Source organism: Plasmodium yoelii, assembly GCF_900002385.2.
Source record: "Plasmodium yoelii strain 17X genome assembly, chromosome: 13".
NCBI lineage: Eukaryota > Apicomplexa > Aconoidasida > Haemosporida > Plasmodiidae > Plasmodium > Plasmodium yoelii.
Window position 1 is genome coordinate 2,822,778 of NC_036185.2, and position 22,763 is coordinate 2,845,540.

Consider the following 22,763-nt stretch of genomic DNA (forward strand, 5'->3'; position numbering starts at 1 on the left):
AATTGTAGACAATTTTAGCTTGTTCACCTTTTTGCTCATTTATTTATTTTGCTCATTTATTTATTTTGCTTATTTAATTATTATTTTTTTTTTTTTTTTTATTCTTGGTTTGGCATATTATATCATCAGTATGGCTACGGTGTTGTATTTTTTGTTTTATAACTATATGTTTCCTTTTTCCTTATTTTACGAAACTTGATATTTTTAACCTTTTATTATTTATATTTCTTAACATATCACATTAAAAAAATATGCACATTCTAATTTAATATTTGATACACATTAATTATACTTATAATTTTAAAAGGAACAAAAATATCATAAAAATGTTTTTAGCAATGAATAAAATTTGTTAGCCCTAATTTGCTCACATATCCATTTGAATTAACTTGAAAATTTTTTTTTTTTTTTTTTTTGTAAAAAAATGAAATAACAAAGTAATGAAAAAGAAGATGGTAAAAAATAAAACAAGAAATAAAAAATGATAAATTGTGACAAATGAGCTTTTTAAAAATATTAGCTTTGATAGTTTTGGTAATAAATGTAAAAAAAAATTTTGTTAAAAATAAAAAATTAAATTTTCCCGAGGATATACATAAAACATGTATTGATAGTAAACGATGTTATAGGAGTAATAAAAAATGGGGCATGCTAGGGAAGTATATTAAAAATAAATGTGACAAAAATAAATGCGGCAAAAATAAATGCGGCAAAAATAAATGCGACAAAAATAAATGGGACAAAAATAAATGCGGCAAAAATAAATGTGACAAAAATAAATGCGGCAAAAATAAATGCGGCAAAAATAAATATGCTTACAGTTATATGCAATGGAATACAAATTTGATAAGATACAAATTACTAAATAAATATGTAAATTTTGAAAGTAATAAAATATTTAGTAGTGAAAATAAAAAGGACAAAAAAGATGATACTTTATCAGAAAGGGAAGAAGAATTTGTGAAATATAAGCAAAAAATAAATGGAAAAAAATGTGAAAAAGAACAAAATGAGTTACAAGAAATGAACATAAATTTGAATAATAAAAAAAAAAAATTAATAAAAAAAGACAAATATGGAATACCAGAAGAAAAACTAAACATAAGAAGATTACCTAATAGTAAAATAAAATCAAAATATAATTTTTGTAAAATAAAAACATATAATGAAACAACTAATATAAATTATAAAAAAAAAAAAATATTAACAATTAATGAAGGAATACTTAAAAATAAAAAATTATATTCACCAGATATTTATACAAGACCTATGATGAGTAAAGTTAAAGAATCATTATTTAATATATTAGTTCATTTAGGTGTATTTAATATTAATAATTTTAATGTATTAGATGCTTTTAGTGGAAGTGGAAATTTAGGTATAGAATGTATTTCTAGAGGACTTGAGAATGTAACATTTGTAGATTTATCTTTAAATTCATGTAGAACTATTTGTGAAAATTTAAAATTATGTAATATACAAAATTTAAATAATAAAATAATTCGATCTGATGTATTAGAATTATTAAAAAACCCTTATAAATTTGATATACTTGACAAATATAATTTAGCATTTTTTACACCACCATATGAACAAATCGTATATAGTGAGCTAGTGCATAGTATATCTAAAAGTGAATTGTTTGATAATGATGCTCTTATTTTTATTGAATATCCTAAAGAAATAGATATGTTACCACAAAAAGTTGATAATTTAATTGGTTTAAGAAATCGGAAATTTGGAAGAACTTATTTTGCTATATATGTTATTAACCATACGGGAAAATACGATTATAGTATAAATAAGGACGAATTTTATCCATTACATTATAATAGGAAACAGCGACGCCAAGAAAAGTACATATAACTTTTTGTTGAAGTGAGACCATGTTAGATGTGCATATAACGTTTTGTTGAAGTGTAGACCATGTTAGATGTGCATATAACTTTTGTTGAAGTATAGACCATGCTAGATGTGCATATATTTTTTTGTATGATATATATAATTTATATAGTTTTGAGATATTATTTTTATTTTTTTCTGTTTTTTTGTATAACTAGGTTTTATAGAAACAAAAACACAAATGACGAAATAGTTATTAAGTTTACAAAAATAGAATAATATAACAAATTCATAACAATATATAATTGTGATATAAAAAATTATGAATAATTTGATTCGATTTATCTTTGTCATTATCATCATGTATAACAATTTTTTCTTTTTGATAAACAACATGTTTTAAAACATTCATTAATAGAACAAATAAGAATTGCTGTTTTTCTAAAGGAAATGTTTCATACTCATTTGAAAATAGGTATATCAATTTTTTAATTATTTCATTAGTTTGGATTATTTTGAAATTAGTAGTAGAATTTTTTGTGGGAATATATCGATTTGTATTATTAGTATCTAGAGTCGAAACTGGATTTCCAATCTTATGAAATGAAATATTTTCATCACTATCCTTTTCGTGTATATTTATTCTGCTTTTGACTATGAAACAGTTTAACATATTTAATATTTTTTTATTAGTAAAACCATTATTATTAATTTGTTCACTAATTATTTTATAATAATTATTATCGTCTTTAAGTATAGCATCATTTAATTTTTGTACATTTTTTAATAAATTATATGTATTGTTAATAGTATCAATTTGTTTTATTATAATTTTTTTTTCTTCTTCATCATCTATGCTTTGTTTTCGTATTAATATTTCATTAAGTTTATTATTTAGTTGTTCCATTTTTTGACACTTTATTAAATGTTTATTTTTATTTTTTAATAATTGATTTTTCTTTAGTTCAACCTCTTTTATAGATTTCTGTTTTACTTCTTCATATTTATTTATATTTTCTTCTACATTTGCAATTCTTTTGTCTATTATTTTTTTTTCCAATAACAGGTTGTTATATTGTTCTGATATTTGTTTGAGCTTTATTAAAAAATTATCCATTTTTAAATTATAGAAATGGTTAGGCGATTAGTGTGTGCTTATAGGTTTATTATGAGTCGTTTTTAAATGTCTATTTTTTTGGTGAACTTATACAAACAAGCTAATATGGTTTAACAAGTTGGCTAGCTTAAAAAAAAAAAATTATAAGTAGCTAGCTATTAAAACAATTTTTTTTTTATAAATTTAGTGATAAAATTATAATAACAATTTATAGGCAATATAATAGTATTTAAAAGAGTTAGTTTAATTGTTCATTATGTTTCCCAAAATATATATAAGTTTATTTTTTTTATAATAATGTAAAAACTAAAAAATGCAATTTGCACTAAATAAACAAACAAATTAAAAGTCATAAACACAAATAAATAATATTTTCATTATTGGCACAATAAAATACAAAGAGCATATATGTGCAAGTATGCATATATATATAAAAATAAATTAAGTGTGTAAGTATTATATACACACAGCTAAATTTTATTGCTATATCAGCTTCAGACATAGTATATGCATGTTACATTTATTATATTTAAGATATATAGATTAATACGTATGTACACATAAAAATCACAACGTTTAAGCTATAATAAAAGTATATATAATTTAAATTCATATGACCATATTCAAATAGAAATATAACGAAATATTTTGTGTTCGAATAAAGAAAAAATGCAAGAACAAAAATATATATATATGTACCCATATATATATACGAAAAAAAGTAAGACGAAAAAACAATGTGTAAAGAAATATATAAAAATGCAAAGATAGAACGAGATAACATTGATTAAAGAAAGCCCACAACATAAAAAGAAGTTATTAAAGAAAAGAAATATATGTGTAAAAATTCAAATATAAATATGCATTTTTGTTATTCTTTCCGTTTTACATTTAAAAGTATATAAATTTTATGAATTAAAATTTGTGAACATAACGAACTACCCTATATATACATTTAATATTTTTGTCTATTGCAAAACTGGATTTGCATTTTTATTGAAAATTGCAATTTATGAACAACACTCTAGGTAATTGTGTAAAATACACCTTCTTTTAAGTTCTACCATTAAGCATGCATATACACATACATACATGCATATACTTGGGAATCCCCTTTTTATAACATTTTTATAAATTTTGTTAAGATATTGGGATAAGCCATAAAATAATATTAATATTTTTTCGGTGGATTTTTCATGTATTTAAAAGCTAAATTTAAAATAGTAGTATAATTTAATTTTGTGATATTTTTATTTTGCTCCATTTGTGTTAAAATTAGATTTACTTCTTGAATAGATGATGATCTAATAAGCCTTGAAATAATTGCTAGATTTTTTGCTCTTGTCATTCCATATTCTGAAATTTTAAATGGAACTTTGAATTGTTTTTTTTGATTGGTTTCCCACCAGTTAGCTACATAAGATCCTTGATAAAAATATACCCCTGTTGGTAATTTTTCGGCATTATTATATGACTGTTTTACTTTTTTTTTTTCAATAATTTTATTTTTGACATTTAAATTTTTTGGTTCGTTTTCATTATTTTTATTTGAATTGCTTGTAGACGCAGAACATATATCATTAACGGAATTTGTAATATTTTTAATATTAGGTTTAAGGATATCATTAAATAATTTTTCACTTTTTTGTGTAGTTCTAATAGCTTGAAGCATTTGTTCTTTTTGATCCTCTGTTAATTTATCATAATATTTTAGACAATTATTTAAGTTACTTATTCTTAAATTTCTTGACAATATAGCTAATATCATACATTTTTCTACTCCAAATTCGGATATTTTATATGGCATTTTAATTTGTTTTTTCGTTTTATCATCAATCCAGTTAGCTATAAAAGATCTGGACACTCTACTATAAAATACACCAGTTGGTAAATATTTATATTTTATTAATCTATTTTCATTATTGTTTTTTTCAAAACATTTATTATCATTATGTATTTGGTTATTATTATAATTTTTGTTTGTATCAAAATTGGGATAATAATAATTATTATTATTATCGTTGTTATAACTATCTTTATTATTATTGGTATTACAACCAATGTTACCATTTTTAATCTCATTGTTATTATGAATAACATTATGAATAGACATATTATTATCTCGATTATTTATATGATCTTTATTGATATTATTGTTATTATTTAAGACAGTATTATCATGATTATTAGTTTTACTATTTGTAACATCATTATCATTTGTTGTTAGATTATTATTAATGGTATTGCAATTATAATTGGTATTTGCTTTTATTTTATTCCTATAACTTCTTTTCTCTAAATAATTAAGTTTTTCATATACATCTTCATTATTATGAATTTCTGTATTTTTTTCTATTGACTGATTTCTTTTTTTATTGATTAGAGTAGTGTTATTATTATTAATAGATTGATTTTTTTTTAGATTAGTATTAATATTTTTATTATCCATATTTTGATCATAATTTTGTACACATTCTGGATCTGTCTTTTTTTTTAAAGAATGGTTATTTTCTTGATCTAAATATCCAATAGCCAATTTACAAAAATATGAGTTATCTACATTTTTTAAATTCTTTAAGTTTTTTAAATTTAAATAATTTTTTTTATCTTGATTAATTATTTCGTTCAAAGTTTTCCCTCTCCATTTCTTAGAATATAAAAGATATTTTTCTCCTTTGAATACACTACCATATAAGGTAGATATTAATCTTTCTTTGTCTCTTTTTCTTTTAGTTATATTATTTTTTATTTCTTCTTTTCTACATCCTATGCCTTTACTTATTATTTTTTCCCAAACTTTATAACATTTTTCAATTTTTTTTTTATTTTTTGTGTATGGTAATTCGTTCTCATGTAAACAATTCATATTAAAATTTATTTATAGGTCAGTATGTGATGTATCAACGTTGTTGTAAATTTTGAAAAGAGAGCTCAGTAATACTCTGTTCATATGAATATACGCACCACTTTTATTTTGTATAAGTGAGAAAATATATGTACATATGGATTTATTTATAATTTTAAGAGGGAATAATTTTGTGTTTATTATCTCTTTGCATTTATATATTTGTTCGTATAAGTATTATAAAGCATGAATTTTTTTTTTTTTTTTTCAAATTTTATAATATAAATAAAACTATTTAAACAAATTTTAAAGAAAAAAAACTAGGAAAACAAAATTCCTTATAACCCATTTCCATATGTGAAATTGGGAGTTAGCATAGACATATACATGTATATATATGTATGGGTATATGCATGTATATGTGTATATATAATGAAATAAAAATTAAAGAGAGGCTAATTAAAGGTTAAATGCATATATACAACATTTGTAAATATTAATTTTGATTATATATTTAAGAATTTTAATTTAGTAAATTATATTTAACAAAAAACAAGTAATAAAAATCTAAAGGAAAAAATAGTTAAATAAAATATATGTATATGAATAATATACTTAAAAAATGGAGTGTAGAAAAAAAGATAAAATTATCATACCAAAGATCAGCATGCAAATGAAAAATAGTAGCAGTTTACAACTATACATGTAATATATAAATATATGTGTGTATATAAATTTACATGAACATAATAAAATTAAAAAGCTTAATAATTATAATATAGTTATAGATAAAACGCCTAATTTTAAAATGTAAATATTCTCACGAGAGAAGAAAATGCCCATAAAAATATATATTATCATAAAAACTATTTTATTATTTCAAAATTATACTTTTTTTATTATGTTTTTTTTATGGGCTTATCTATAGCCATATAATATAAATAAATAAATGTTTATAATTTTTTTTTATAAGACACTCTTTAAATTTAGATAAGAATAATTAAAAGTTATAATTTTATAATATAATAAAAAAAAAAAAATTATGAGAAAAAAAGCTCGCAATGTAACTATAAATTTTATGTTAATTTTTTATTTAAAAAAAAAATATGTACAAAAATTACTAAAAGTTGTAGACAAAGGATTATGGTAATTTTATGCATTTATCTATTTATCGATTTACTATAAATATTATTTAAATTTAAATAAAAACATAACTTTATATAAAAAATGTAAATTATGTGAAAATATGTAATTATGTTATATATGGGTGTATAGGTATGTATGCTGGCATGTTGCAACTGTGCGGACTAGCTATTTTTTGCCTTCATTAAAAAAAAAAAAAAAAAAAAAAAATTAAATAAAATAAAATAAAATAAAAAATTAAATAAAATAAAAATAAAAGTAAAAATAAAAGTAAAAGTAAAAAATGAAAGTAAAAAATGAGTTGCAGTGATCACTTATATCAATTTGTAGAATCTAAAAAAGTGGTGGCATAAGTATGTATTTTGATATGTACTAATATATATCTATATTTTTTTTTTTTGTGTATTTATTTGGATATTTGTTTTTTTCATGTAATTATTTGTGCATATATAAAATTATAGTTGTATATATATATCACTATACATGTGTAACTGATGGTAGGAAAAAATAAAATTTAATTTAAAAAAAATACAATTATGTATAATAATAGCTTTAAAAATATTTTAATAAAATTTATAATTCCAAAATAAATAATGTAAATATAATTAATGGTCATAAAAATTTGAAGTTAATTTTTTTCTTTTTTTTAAATAAAAATGTCCTTATATGTTATAATACTGCGATTTATAGGGATACAGGTATTTAGGTACTAATAAATATACATAATTAAAAAAAAAAAAAAAAATGATTATAAGCATGTTCTCATATATATAGTATTATTTTGGAAATATTTTATGTAAGCATATGAATTAGTGGCATAATTATTATTGTATTAAGTGCGTATTTTATGTAGTCTTGGATTTGTATTGGTGCATCATTCTTTTGCCACAACTGTCGTTTTTTTTTGTAATTTTTATTTATAAATTTAAATTTATACTTAAAGTAAAAAATAAATTATATATTTGTTTTTGCGATAAATAGATTTTTTATGCACAATTTAGAAATATATTTTTAAAAAGATTGAACAAATTTACACCATAAATAAAAATTTAAGTCCATTAAAATGCCCATATGGTAAAAAAATAAAAATACAGTGGTGTTCATATTTTTTATATCGATATAATAATTATTTATATATAGCAATATATTTCATTAAAATTTTTCAAATTTTCATGGAAGGAGAAGTATGGATAACTTAAAAATTTAAAAATATAGAGAGGTTCGAATAACTAAGAAAAGGAATAAAGAAAAAGAAAAAGAAAAAAGTAAACCAGCATTAATGGCATCGTATTTTTTTCAAACACTTTTAACTAAAAAATGAGAACCAATGAATTATATTTGGCTATATAATTTTTTTAGTGATTTACAAGCAAGAAATTAAACGTGTTAACATACACACATATTACTTGTGTGTATATATATTGTGCAAATTTAGTTGTACAGAAAAACATTGTTCTTTTATTTAAGTAGTAATTATAGTGTATGTATTGTTTGATATAATGATTGTAGAAATAATTGTAAATAAAATATATTAAAAAAAAAATCATGTAATTTTTTAATTAAAAACATGCCTATATACATGTTCTTCAAAATATTATATAAATTCTCATGAGAATAAATTATGAACGTTCTAAATTTCAGAACATTTAACTTTTGGATTAATTATAAAATAATTGGTTTAGAATAAAAGCAGGGAAAATATATTTATGTATACATGTGTGCAAGTACAAGTTTACAACATGTATGCCCTTTTTTTTGAAATAGTCATGTTAATACTAACCATTAATAGGTATAATTTTTTATGGCTCAAAGCTAGGTGTTGATAAATTACACTATGTGTTAAAATAAAAATAAAATAAGAATTATGATATAGCGCATTGAGAAATCATAAGGCGAGTATGGTCCATGAAGGTATACAAATTTATGTGTCGTCTTATATATCTTTACATACGTACATACATGCATACTACATTCATATGGTTTATTTGATCATATTTGTATTTTAATTAGTGAAAACGAATCAGGGTTATACATATTTGGGTATATGGGTAAAAAGGTTTTTCTACTCGGGTAGAAAAATAATTTCTATATTTTTTTCTTTTGTGAAGAAATTACTTAATATCAAGATTATGAGGTATGTTGATGTTTAAACTATAAATTTAATTGATAAAAAAAAACTGATGGAAACAAAATTAAGATAATAATATGATTATATTTAAAGTTGTGTACCGAATAAAGGTGTATGCAATAGAAAAAAAAAATACATAAAAAAATTAAAAAAGTAGTAATATATCCACTAATATTTAAGTGAATAACGAATATGTTCTTTTTTTATATATATTTTATTTTTTTTTAAGAATATTGTGTAATATATATATAGTTAGAAGTCTATATAAATGGATATATCAAATGGGAATTTCCCAAATAAGTTTGTAAATAGTGTGTTTATATATAATAGTAATGAGCGAATTTTTAGTGAACAGTGTAAAAATTTTTTTTTTTTTTTGCAAATAAATAAGAGAAAAGGAAAGAATTTAAATATGAATAAAATGAGAGTTATAAAAATTATATAAGAAGAAAAGGGATATAATAAAAAAGCAAAAAAAAAAAGGAACTATACAAAGAAAAGGGTTTATGGGGGAAAGATAAAGTTTGGAAAAATATATATATTGATAAATAAGGAAGTTAGCAAAATTATTTATATTAATGGAAAATGAAAGTTGTAGAATTTCGAATATGTATGCCATTAAAAGTTGAAGAATATCAAAAATGTCAACTTTATTTAGTAACAAAGGGTACATTAGAAGATGCTGAACAAAGAATTAAAAATGCTGAAAAATATGGAAGTGAAAATAATAGTGTAGGTGTTGTTATATTAAAAAATGAATCTTATGTAGAAAATTATACATCAGGACAATATACATTAAAGAAATTAAATATATTGCATAAAATGCCAAAATGGTTATTAAATTTTGTTGATAAAAAATATTGTACAATAGAAGAACAATGTTGGAATGCCTATCCATATATTAAAACAATTTATCAAAGTAGTGGATTTCCAAAAGGTAAAATTCAACTCGAATCATCACATCATTCTGGTTTTGATACTGAATATAATGCCTTAAATTTATCAGAAGATTTATTAAATATAAGAAAAATTATATATATAGATATAGTTAATGATAAAGTAAGTTCAAAAGAATATAATATTAATGAAGACCCTTCATTATTTTTGAGTCAAAAAACAGGAAGAGGTCATTTTAAACAAAATTGGAAAGAAACAAGTGAACATCTAATGACATGTTATAAATTAATAACTTTAGATATTCCTTATTTTGGTTTATTTTGTTCAAAAATAGAAAACTGGATTATTTCTGCGATCCGAGATAATTTATTAAAATATCATAGAAAAGCATTTTGTTGGATTGATGAATGGTTTGAGTTAAAAATCGAGGATATACGTAAAATTGAAAAGGATGTTCAAACAAAGCTCAAGAAATTTTGGACAGAAACGGGGCAAGACGTTCCGATAGACGATATTGCAAACCATGTTACTAGCAGTGAAAAGGGTGGAAAAAGTGAAGAAGGCGAAAGTGAAAAAAGTGAAGAAGGCGAAAAAAGCGAACAGAATGAAGAACGGAATCGAAGTAGCAGCCTGGCAGAATCCTTAACAAATGAAGATGAGTCAAAATGTGAAAGTTGGTCGAATATTAGTGACAATGAAAATATAAAAAATGGTGTTAATAAAACAGATAAATATTCTAGCAATATAAATGAAAGAGATATTTTTGATGAGGCATCTAAAAATAGCATGGCATTCTCAAGTGCAGCCAGTTTAAATTATAAAAATGAAACTACTGAAAATATGAAAAGTCGAAATAATAATATCCAAAACCAAAATATGCATATGAATATGAATAATCTAAAAACTTGCTATGAAAATCGAGTGTGTGATTTAGAAGGATATGAAGTAATACAAGGAGAAAGCGAAATAGAAAATAATGAACTTGATGAGAATAAAAATATGAACAAAGAAAATTTTGATTTTTTTGATGAAGGTAAAAGTAATATAAGTGTAAATAAAATTTTGGTAGACAATAAAAAAAAAGAAATTATCGAATATTTTTTTTTTAAAAAAAATAAAAATGAATATGGTGAATATTTATATAAAATAAGTGATGGTATGTTTTATTCATGGAAATATAGATATTTTAGCATAAAAGATAATAAATTATATTATTATATTAATGATGAAAAAAATGATTTAAAAGGAGAAATAAATTTATTAAATGCTCAAATACATTGGATAGGTGAATATAAGGGTAGGAATAATGTTTTTGTAATTCAATGTTTTTATAAAAATGTATATTATTTAAGTATAGATGATGAAATTCAGGCAAAAAAATGTATGATAGATATTCAAATGGCTAGTCTAATTAATGAAACGAATAATTCAAAAAATAATGTAGAAAAACAGATCGAATATAACAATATAAATAACATAAAAGTTGAAGATTATAAAAATTTAATGAATATTTATAATGATGTTGAAAATAGTGATAATATAGAAAATGAGGTTCAACCTTTGAACAATTTAAATGGTAAAATAAAAAATGAAAATGATAAATTGTCTTATATATTTAAGAAAAATGATAAAGAAAATGAAAATAATGTAAACAATAAAAATGGTGTTAATAATCATAATACATTACAAATAAGTAAAAATAATAAATATGAAAATATTCCGATAACTTTGCAATTATTTAATAATGCAACGGATAAGAAATTGAAAATAAATGATAAGAAATTGAAAATAAATGATAGCTGGATATATGATAATGCTAGTAGTAGTAGCAGTAGTTGTTGTGACGAATGTGCTTCCCCTTTATTAGGGGATAAAAGTAGGAATAAATTTGAATCTTTTAATTTAAAAAATATAATAAATATGCTTTTTGGAAATTTTGAGGGTATCGAAATATTTAAGATAAATAAGGATATACAATATAAAGGGGTGAAGGAATTATTACACAAACTTAAAATTGATTTGAATACAAATGATGAATTAAATTATCATTTAAAAAAATTATTTATTTTTAAAAAAAAAAGAGGAAAAAAAATTGAATATTTTTTATATATTATTTTAATTTTTTTGTTTTTTATATTTTTTCATAAAATATTAAATTTTTTGTTTTATTTTTTTATACCTATATTTTTTTTCTTTTGGGGAGTATTTATTTATAATGATAAAATATCTTATTCTGGATTTTATAATAATGTTAATTATAATGTGTATAAATATTCCTTTACTGTTAATTCAAATATAAATTTTATAATGTCTATTTTATTGAATAAGAACAAAATTAATAAAGGAGAATATTATCAAAATGTAATCCAATCAAAGAATAAATATATACAATATGTTTGTAGTTTTATATATTTTAATGTGCCTATTTTTAAACAGATATATGAATTTTATAGACCAAGAAAATTTTTTATGACAAAATATTTAGAGAAGGATGTTAGAGAAATTGATAAAATAAATGATGGTAGCATAGGATATGAGAATTTTGTTATTTCAAAAAGTGAAGATGATAAAAAAAAAATGCGATGTTATTTCATTGTACAGTATACGAGCAAAAACTCGAAAGAGTATTTCAACTTGATAAATTGTGAAAAAAAAATAAAAGATGGAACTGGAACTAAATATGAAAATAGAGAAAATAGATATAGAAATAGAGATGATAATAGAGATAGAAATAGAGATGATAATAGAGATAGAAATAGAGATGAAAATAAAGATGGAAATAATAAGTTTTCAGCTAAAAAAATGTCTACTATGTATGGTATATCTACTAGTATTGATAAGCAAAATAATACATTAAATAATAATAAATATAATATCGATTTTTCATCTAAAAAAATGTCTAATATCATATTAGAAATGAGTAGAACGAAACTTGGAAAATTAATACAAAATTGTATACTTGGGTTATTAAAACATTTTTTTAAAATAATTAAAAATACATTTTTTGATGAATATGTAAAAGGTGATGGATTTGATATATATATAATTAGGGAGAAGGGGGATGAAATATGTAATATTGAATATTTGACATGTTATGATTATAAATCTGGAATTTTTAATAACTATTTAAATGTGGAAAGGTGTCGAAATGTGATCAGATTGTTCATGTCTAATTGGCAAAATAATTCCCAAAATAATTCCCAAAATAATTGGGAAAAATGTGAAATCGATTTTGAAAATGATAAAAACAACTTTTGTATAGACGAGAATGAAGAGAATATAAAACTACTTATAAATAAAAAAAAAGATGAAAAAGAAATATGTAGAAATATATTTTTTAATATTAATAATAAAGATATATCAAAAAATATAATAAAATATATATATAATTTAACTAGAATAAAATATGTTAATACAAATAAATATATAGGGTTAATAAAAAATATGAATGATATATTTTTTATTATTAATTTATCAAAAGTATTTATTTATTTAACTGATAAAATTGAATTATATGAAATAAAAAATGTTAAAATAATAGAAAAATTAACAAATAGACATTCTGATTTAAATTTTTATTCAGATGATTTATTTATTAATAATGTTATTTATATATTAAGTGGAATAAAATTATTGCATAATACATTTGAAAAATCATGGGTTTTTCCAAAAAAAAATGAAAAAATTCAAGGAAAATATAATAATTCTTATATTGTTATAACTATGATAAATGAATCTCCTATTACATTTTCAATATTAACTGAAAATTATAAAACAAAAACAAAATTATATTCAAATATACAATTTGTCTCCGATTCTACAATGAGTGCAATAAACATATTTATAAATAACGATATAATAATTAAAAATAATAATAATTATGAATTAAAAATTTCATTTCCAAATATATCTTTGATTGATTTAATAAAAGGAAATCTAAGATACACATTTTGTAACAATTTAGCTGTTACTGATAGTTTGGGCAATTTGGCAAATATCAAGGTATATCATAATAAATATTGCTTGTGAATTTTGAAACATTCCAATTTTTATCTATTATTCCATCACATATATGCACATATATATACATACGTACACATTTGGCTATTCATATATTTTTTATTTAGTTCATTGATAAATATACAAAATGTGGACAATTTTGTGGAATTGCTAAACGGAATGAAACTATTACCAATACACTGAGTGGGAATATTTTTGATAAAATTATTATTGATGATGATAAAAAGTAAGTTTGACATTTATGCAATCTGGTTTTATATATATCTATTAAATTTTTTTATTTATTTTTGCTCTACAACACATAAAAAAACCTTACAAATATGTGATATATATGTATGTATGTATGTATGTATGTATATATTTTTTTTTTTTTTTTTTTTTTTTTTTTATCTCTCCCAGATATAATAATATGAGTGACATAGAAATCGAAATGGAATATGATGATGACTCTAATTCGGCGAGGTAAATATGAAATAAAAAAAAATGAAAAATAATGACAAGCCTGGATTGGAAATAATAAATTTTATGTTTAACTTTTTTGCTTTTTCATTTTTTCATTTGTTTATCAGATTAAGCGAACATTATATCAAAGTAAGAACGCTGATGGAAAAGTATAAGACAAAGTTGTGAGGAAAAGGTGCAATTTTGTAAACCTCTAACCATTTACAAAGATCAAATAAAAACCAATAATAATGTGAATTTATAATACGCAATTAATTTCATATAATATTATTTTATTTTATTTTATACATTTTGGATCCATATATATATATATGGTCTATGTGTATGTATTCCTCTCTTTCCCCCTATTTTCAATTATCCCCAAAATAAATAAAGATAAAATTTGATTATTGTATCATTTGTTTTATTTGTATAAAAAATTATTATTTTCAAAAATTATGAATGTATAAAAATAGGTCATATTTTATTTACCAGAAAAGGTAATAATAATAAATTTTTTGGCCTAGATAAAATATAGCTATACATATGTAATGTATTGTAAAAGCATTTATATATTCATCATATTAATTTTTTTTGTTAATTTTCATGTATATATAAATTTTTTTCAAATTTAAAAAAAAAGACAAACCAATATAGTATGTTGTATTATATACTATTTCATGCTATTTCATGTTCTAAATTATATACTCCTACACACATTTCGTGGTCCTTAAAAAAAAAAAAAAAATTTTAAACAATATTTTTTTTATAGTCATAATCCATATATTTTATGTACAAATACAAATAAGTATACATATATATGTATATCTATAATATATGTTTTTTTTTTTTTTTTATATAAATACATGATATAGCATATGAATTTTCTTACTTGATTATAATCACACCAATTTAAATCTAATAAATTAACATTATAATAAATTTTTCCTTGAGTATCTTCAATGATAAAATCCCCTGAAGGAATAAATTCGGCAATTTCGATCCTAAAAAATAAATTAACAAATTATTTTATATAGTAATATGATCAATATGATCAATATGATCAATATTATGTTATGTGTTTTTTTTTTTTTTTTTTTTTTTTTTTTTTTTTTTTGGAAATAAAAATTTTCATTTTTTACCCTCGACATTCAAAAGTGGCAAAGTCCTGCCATTCGTTACTGGTTGAGTCATAAGAACAAGATTTTTTTGTCTAAAAAAAAAAAAGAAAAAATAAAAAAAAGAAAAAAAAAAATAATAATAATAATAATAATAGCAGTAGCAGTTGTTGTTGTCTAATTAGTGCGAGGAAACAAATTTGACAGTTTGAATATTTATGCAATTTCATTTTATATATAATGTGATAAATTATAATACTTTTAAAAAAAATAATATTACATTTACAAAATTAATTGTTGAATATTTAGGATATTCTGTCCATTTAACGAGAAAGTTAGCTGTTCTGTAATTTTTTTTTTTTTAAAAATTGAACCATATATTTTTGATAAACATATTAGACAAATAAATACAAATATATATGTACATACCCCCTACTATTAGGTATAGCTAGCTGATCAGTTTTACTAAAAGTTATATTTTCTCGGGTCAAGGTCGAGACACTATCTCTTACTGCGAAATAAAGCAGGTACATGCTAGTATGTATGTATGCATGTGTGTATGGATGTATATATAATTATAATAAGGATAGAGAAAAAAATAAACGATAAGATTTGGATTTTAGATGCTTACTATTGAAAGCCCATAAAAAGTCGTCATCACAATATATTCTTTTTACATTTTCAAGTTCAGCCTTTATTCGCAAAACAGTGTTTTTCATTTTTAAATTAATTTGAAATTTTTTAATTATTTATTTAACTATGTTTAAATGAAGAGGTCTATATTTTATCATATAATACGAGGTATATTTTCCCGCACAAATATTTTATAATTTTCCTAAAATTAGAGAAAATAAGTAAGAAATGGAATAAAGAAATTATTTGTTTTTTCAATTTTTTAGTGATATATTTCTTTTGAACGTCTTTTATAAAATATGATATTGAATGGTGATTTGTTTAAAGAATCACATGCACATTTATTTGGTTATATATATATACATATATATTGTAGGTACGCTATATAAACGAAAAAAAAAACGAAAAAAAAATGAAAAAATATCTGTGATAGATTGTAAAAATGAGATAAATTTGATGGAAATACAAACCCTCAAATATTACACTATACAAATGTATATATACATATACAATGTTTGTTTTACATTTTTTACCTTTGTCAAGATATGATCTAATAAAAGAGAAACGTATAAATAAAATTAGAACCAAGAATGTTAATGTAGTTAAATATTTATTTTGCTTATACTATTTTTATGATTATTCTAATTTTTTTTTTATAGGTTACTTTATTAAAGAAAAAATAAAATTATAATTTTTTTTTAATATCATAAAAATAGAGAAAAATAAAAAAAGCGAAACCATGAGAAAAAATGGGAACAATGTTTTTAAGATCCAGGCATGGTATATATATCTGTATATATATCTGTAATATATATCTGTAATATATATTTATAATATATTTTATGCATTATGATTTTTTTTTTCACGAATTAGTATATTTTTAAATATATCATTTTTTCTCAAATGAATTGTTCTTCACAAGAGTGTTAAGATAAAAAAAAAAAAAAAAAAAAAAAAAATTTATGAATATGAATTAAGAATGTTTTATTTTTGATTAGCTTTTTTTTTAATTTGTTTTTACAATTTTTATAAGAACAATAATTTTGTATAAAACTTTTTGAAAAATGCTTGAAATAGTAAGAGCCAATTGGGGTAGGATATAATAATAAGCATGTGTTTGTAGGCATACACGCATACATGTATATTTTCACATGTACATTTTCACATGCATATTTTCACATGTACATTTTCACATGCATATTTTCACATGTACATTTTCACATGCATATTTTCACATATACATTTGTATATATTTTCAAACAAGTATAAATTATATTTGAGGGATAAGTTTTATATATGTACACAAAAATGTATTGCAATCAGAATGAACTAGGGAAGGGTAATTATATATGCATATAAGATATATGACCATAACTACTATTTTCGTTTTTGTATTTAAATGGTTTATTATTATTATTTTTTTTTTTATTTTAAAAAAATTGATGTATTTGATTTAGTGGATATTAGAATAAATTATAAACAAAAGCATATGCCACAATGAGTGTAAAATTTAAAAGCAAAATATAAAATGAACCTTTTTTTTCTAAAATGTTTTTCATTCCTCTTTTTTTTAAGTTTAAAAATAAAATGCGGCTGTTTGTGTTCTACTACCAAACAGAAAAACCATTTACAAAACTTTTGGAATAAATTTAAGGATTTGTTTGTAGACAAAGAAATTGCACAAAATAAAAATGTTATAACATATAATTTTATAAAAAATAGTAGAGAAACAAGTTATAAAGATATAATAAATAATAATGAAAAAAATGGATATGAAATAAATCATATTAATAGATTAATATATATTAATAATTTTAAGACGTATATATTAAGTGCTTATATTCCATATATACATATGAGTGTTAGAGATATATATATAGTTTTAAAAAAAATAAAAGAATTAAATTTTAATACAGTATATACATTTTTATTTTGGCCAGAAAATGAATATTTAGAAGATCAATATGATACTAGTAATTCGAAACTTTTTTATTTATTAAATTTTTGTGCATCGAATGGACTATTTGTTATATTAGACATAGGACCATATATCGATAATGTGTATAATTCAAATATACCACCATATATTTTGTTTAATAAAAAAGTTAACAATTATATTAACAAGTCATATTCTAAAAATAGGAATAAAGGATTACATCGATTTTTACCTTGGAATATATGGAAAAAAAATAAAAAACGATATGAGGAAAATTATGATGATTTGAATAGTCTCAAAAAATATGATATCGAGAAAATTATAAATAAAAAAAAAACTGCATATAATAAGAATAATAATGTAGAAAATAATTACATATATAGCTTATATTATTTCCAAAGAGTTATAAAATGGTTTAATTATATATTACCAAAATTAAAGAAATATATTAATATAAACAATGGACCAATTATATATATAAATATAGACAAAACATTTGATAATGATTATATGTATACAATAATTTATTTAAAAAGAAAAAAAATTTTTCAAAATATATGTAAAATTGAAGATTATTTTGAAAATGATAAAAAAAAAAAAAGTGCTACAACATTTTTAAGTTGTGTTATAAATTTTTTTAAAAGGATAAGAAGAAGTTATATATTAACTTTAGGGTATTTATTATATATACGATTTAATACATATATAAAAGTTATACATGCTTATGAAAATGGGCTAATTTATATAAATGAAATTAATAAATTAGTACAAAAACATTTAAAAAAAATTAATATATTAACAACAAATTATCCATATAGTAAAGATGAATTTATAAATACATATGCAGGAAATAATTGTTATAATCATTTTTTACAAAATAATTGGTTTGATAATGAATGTATAAAATTGAATAAACCTTGTATTTGGTCTCAAGTATGGACAGGTGCTAAATATAGTATACATAATGTTAGCTCACCAAATATTTTAAAAAAAAAATTTAATGATCCAATACTTTATGAAGCATCAGAAATATCCTCTTCAAATATTGAACAAATTGAAAAAAATGTAGAAAATTCTAATATTGATGGAAAAACTGATTATATAAAAGATCGTGATAGTACTACTGGGAATAGAATGGATAAGGATAAAATTTCCAAATTTAATGCAAAATATTTTGAAAATAATAAAAATGATGAAAGTGAAAATGATGACAAAACATCAAATAGTAACAATGAACAAAATGATGAGGAAATATATTCAGATGATGAACAAACAGAAGACGAAAGTATAAATGATAAAAACAATGAAAATAGCGAAGAAAAAAGAATTCAACAAAATTATAATAGTTATATAGGATATATAAGAAGCTACAAAGATTTAATGTTTAACATATTAATTTTTTTAGCAAAAGGTGGGGTGTTTATAAATATTTTTCCTTTTTATAGTGGAAATAACATAAACAATTTATATTCTTATTTAGAACATTATAGTAAAGAAACTGGTCAACCTTTAGATATTTATTTTAATAAAAAAGAACCATTATATTCTCATATTAAAAAACTTTTTAAAATAATTTCCAAATATGGACAATATTTATTGAAAGAAGATAAATTTATACATCCTATAAAAATATCAAATAATATGGAAATTTATGACTATGATGTTATAAAAATAATTTGTAATAATAGTATAAAAGGAACTAACTATTTCAGATTAGGTCATTTAAGTTATAACATTAACAGCTTTAGCTGTATTATATATAATACAAATAAAAAAAAAGTTATTTATGATTCATCCTATAATTATAGTTATGAATATTCATATGTTAAAAAAAAAGAAACATACAAACCTATTGATAAATATTTATATTCTATAGAAGCTGTAAATGAAGGACCAAGCATGTGTCTAAAGGGAGACACTATAAATTCAAAAAATGATAAAAAAAAGAAAAACAAAAAAGAAAAAAATATATATGAATCAAAAAATAAAAATTTAATACCAAAAAGTATAACTAAATATATTAATGTGCTTTCAAGGGTTTTTCCAAATAATCTTTCTCAAATTTTATACGAAATAAATGTGTTAAATCATTATTATCTAACATTAGATTTAACAAAATTTCAATGGTATATCTTAGTAATGAAAGATAATATAAATTATGTGAAATTATTTTTAAGTAACCACAGTTTATATATTTATATATATGCCGATAATAAATTTATATATGGAGGATTTAATGAGTATAAATATGTTGAAATTATAAATGCAAAAAATATTTACATTATTTGCACAAATTTGGGAATCGGGTTTCCGAAGAAAAATATCAGAACAGATTTTATTAAAAATATAAATTTAAATGATCTAAGAAATCACGATTATTTTGAAAATGATAATAATGATGGTGAAAATAGCCAATCAAAAAATTCTGAACAAAATAGCTATATTAACCTAAATTTGCACACACACAAAAAAAAAAATAATAATAATGAAAAAGATGATATGAACAAGTCAGGTGAAAAGTCCAAATTTAGTGATAATAAAAATAAATTCAATAACAATTACGATAATAATAGTAATAAAGAAAAAAGTGTTGATATGGCAAAAGATCCAAATGATGGAAATAGACAGAATAATAAACGAAAAAAAAAATCAATTTTTGTTGATTTTGAGCTCGATGAAAATGATGACAATGTTAATAGCATGTATGAAGAGAATATTAAGCATAATTATTATGAAAGAGAAAGTATAAATACTTTTATATTTATCGTTACACAAAATGAATACGATATATATAATTGTGTTGGACTAAATGGGGAAATAATGAAAAACGAAAAGTCTATAGAACAGTATAAAAATACATACAATATGTTTGATTTTTCCGCGTTAAAATATGATATACAAAATAGAACATTTTCTAAGTTCCAAAATGATGATGAAACAAATATAATGAGCAAAAAAAATACTGACAAAAACAGCGAGAAAAATAGCGAGAAAAATAGCGAGAAAAATACCATTGTAAATGATGACAAATATTCTACTCGCGAAAGTAACATAAATAAGAATGTGAATTATAACATGTCAAATTTTGAATTTTTAATGACTAATAAAAAATTAGAAATAAAAAGTCTTACAAAAAATATTTTAAAAATGTGCTCATCAGGATTTTTATCTTTTTTTTTTAATAAAATAAATTATTATTGTAAAACTGGAATATTTAAAAATTTAAATAGATTTAATAAGGTTAATAAAAATTTAATTAATTCCCCATTATCTTGGTATACATTGTTATATTATATTAATAGTATAGATTTTATAAGATCAAAATATTCATTAAAATTAACTTCATATGATGAAAAAACAAATACAATAGATGGGCTATTTAGGGGATTTGTTTATATTAATAATCATGTGTTAGGAAGTTTTTGGGTTACAGATGATAAAATAAGTTATGAAAATGAAATTAATGAAGAAATGTTATTAAAAAAAAAGATAAAGAAAAAAAAAACGAAAACAAAAACAAAAAAAGAAAATATGACAAATAATGAAAATTTAATTACTATACCTTTAACAAGATATATGAGAATACCAACGGATTGGCTAGTTGAAGGTATCAATGCTATCATAATTTTTGATGAATTTGGAGGTAACCCATATAAAGTAGAAATTGTACAAGAAATTTTACATGGGGGTGTATATAGCTTAACAAAGAAAGAGAAATATGTAAATTGGCTTTTATTACTTTTTATTTTGAGTTTTATTGTTTTTATTATATTTTTTTGTTTTAAAGCATTAAATAATTATTTTAAAACTAAAGAAGAAAATGAGAGGAATAAACAAAATTATCAAAATATAATTGAAAATATTATAACTCATAATATATATGTAAATAGTTCATATGATGATGCAACAGAAGAATCAAATAGTGAGTACATTCAAAATGTGAGTGACTTTTTGGACTCATAATTTTTAGCTTGTTATTTTTGTTTATACAAACACACATTAGAAGTGTAATTATTTTTATAAAATTTTATACATATATATGCATATGTGTAAGTGTTTCAAACTAAATTATTTTATACTTTTTTTATTCATTTTTTTTGTCAATATGTTAATGTATAATATTATATAGGATTATTTCAAATTCATGTTCAAGGCATTTATTTAATATAAATTTGTCTTTTAGCCTATATAATATTATCATATATACATATGTATTTTTTTATAGTAACCCTTGCTCTTTGGCTTTTCTTCATTCGTTTTATATTTATTTCGTTTTATTTCATACTCCTTCCCGCCTTTTTCAACATTAAATATAGTACCCATGTTTTTGGGGGGGAGTTGTGTATTTTATTTTTTTTGAAACATTATATATGGGAAATGGTCATGTTTTTTAGATACAATACATAAGTATTTTATCTGGATATTGTTTTTGAAAAAATCATAAAACTTTTGTTGATACTTTTTAGTATATATTTTTATTTTATTCATTAATTATTAAAATTAATTATGTTTAAAGCACTAAAAAATGTAATTCTCAGAAAAGTGTGTATATGAAAAAAAAAATAAAAAATAAAAAAATATAATATAAAAAATATAAGATAATATACGATAGTATACGATAAAAAAATTAACCATGCTTGAAA

General features: G+C 20.8%; 6 protein-coding genes across 6 annotated transcripts; 3 read left to right on the forward strand and 3 right to left on the reverse strand.

Annotated features, from left to right (window-relative positions):
* Positions 1-498: 498 nt before the first annotated feature.
* PY17X_1369200 (uncharacterized protein) lies at positions 499-1,866 on the forward strand (the record flags this gene model as incomplete). The annotated part of the gene is made up of 1 exon (XM_722650.1): positions 499-1,866. One exon carries the CDS (start codon positions 499-501, stop codon positions 1,864-1,866), a length of 1,368 nt encoding a protein of 455 aa, XP_727743.1.
* Positions 1,867-2,131: 265 nt separating this feature from the next.
* PY17X_1369300 (conserved Plasmodium protein, unknown function) lies at positions 2,132-2,959 on the reverse strand (the record flags this gene model as incomplete). Its single annotated transcript, XM_722651.1, has 1 exon — positions 2,132-2,959. One exon carries the CDS (start codon positions 2,957-2,959, stop codon positions 2,132-2,134), a length of 828 nt encoding a protein of 275 aa, XP_727744.1.
* Positions 2,960-4,130: 1,171 nt separating this feature from the next.
* PY17X_1369400 (AP2 domain transcription factor AP2-O4) lies at positions 4,131-5,825 on the reverse strand (the record flags this gene model as incomplete). The annotated part of the gene is made up of 1 exon (XM_722652.2): positions 4,131-5,825. One exon carries the CDS (start codon positions 5,823-5,825, stop codon positions 4,131-4,133), a length of 1,695 nt encoding a protein of 564 aa, XP_727745.2.
* A 3,835-nt stretch (positions 5,826-9,660) lies between these two features.
* PY17X_1369500 (phosphatidylinositol transfer protein, putative) lies at positions 9,661-14,622 on the forward strand (the record flags this gene model as incomplete). Its single annotated transcript, XM_022957340.1, has 4 exons — positions 9,661-13,974; positions 14,100-14,218; positions 14,392-14,454; positions 14,562-14,622. The coding sequence occupies 4 exons, from the start codon at positions 9,661-9,663 to the stop codon at positions 14,620-14,622; spliced, it is 4,557 nt and encodes a 1,518-aa protein (XP_022813772.1).
* A 489-nt stretch (positions 14,623-15,111) lies between these two features.
* PY17X_1369600 (conserved protein, unknown function) lies at positions 15,112-16,270 on the reverse strand (the record flags this gene model as incomplete). The annotated part of the gene is made up of 6 exons (XM_022957341.1): positions 15,112-15,162; positions 15,326-15,437; positions 15,576-15,646; positions 15,832-15,895; positions 15,981-16,062; positions 16,183-16,270. The coding sequence occupies 6 exons, from the start codon at positions 16,268-16,270 to the stop codon at positions 15,112-15,114; spliced, it is 468 nt and encodes a 155-aa protein (XP_022813773.1).
* Positions 16,271-17,712: 1,442 nt separating this feature from the next.
* Positions 17,713-22,083, forward strand: PY17X_1369700 (conserved Plasmodium protein, unknown function; the record flags this gene model as incomplete). The annotated part of the gene is made up of 1 exon (XM_722732.2): positions 17,713-22,083. The coding sequence occupies one exon, from the start codon at positions 17,713-17,715 to the stop codon at positions 22,081-22,083; it is 4,371 nt and encodes a 1,456-aa protein (XP_727825.2).
* Between the last annotated feature and the right edge of the window lie 680 nt (positions 22,084-22,763).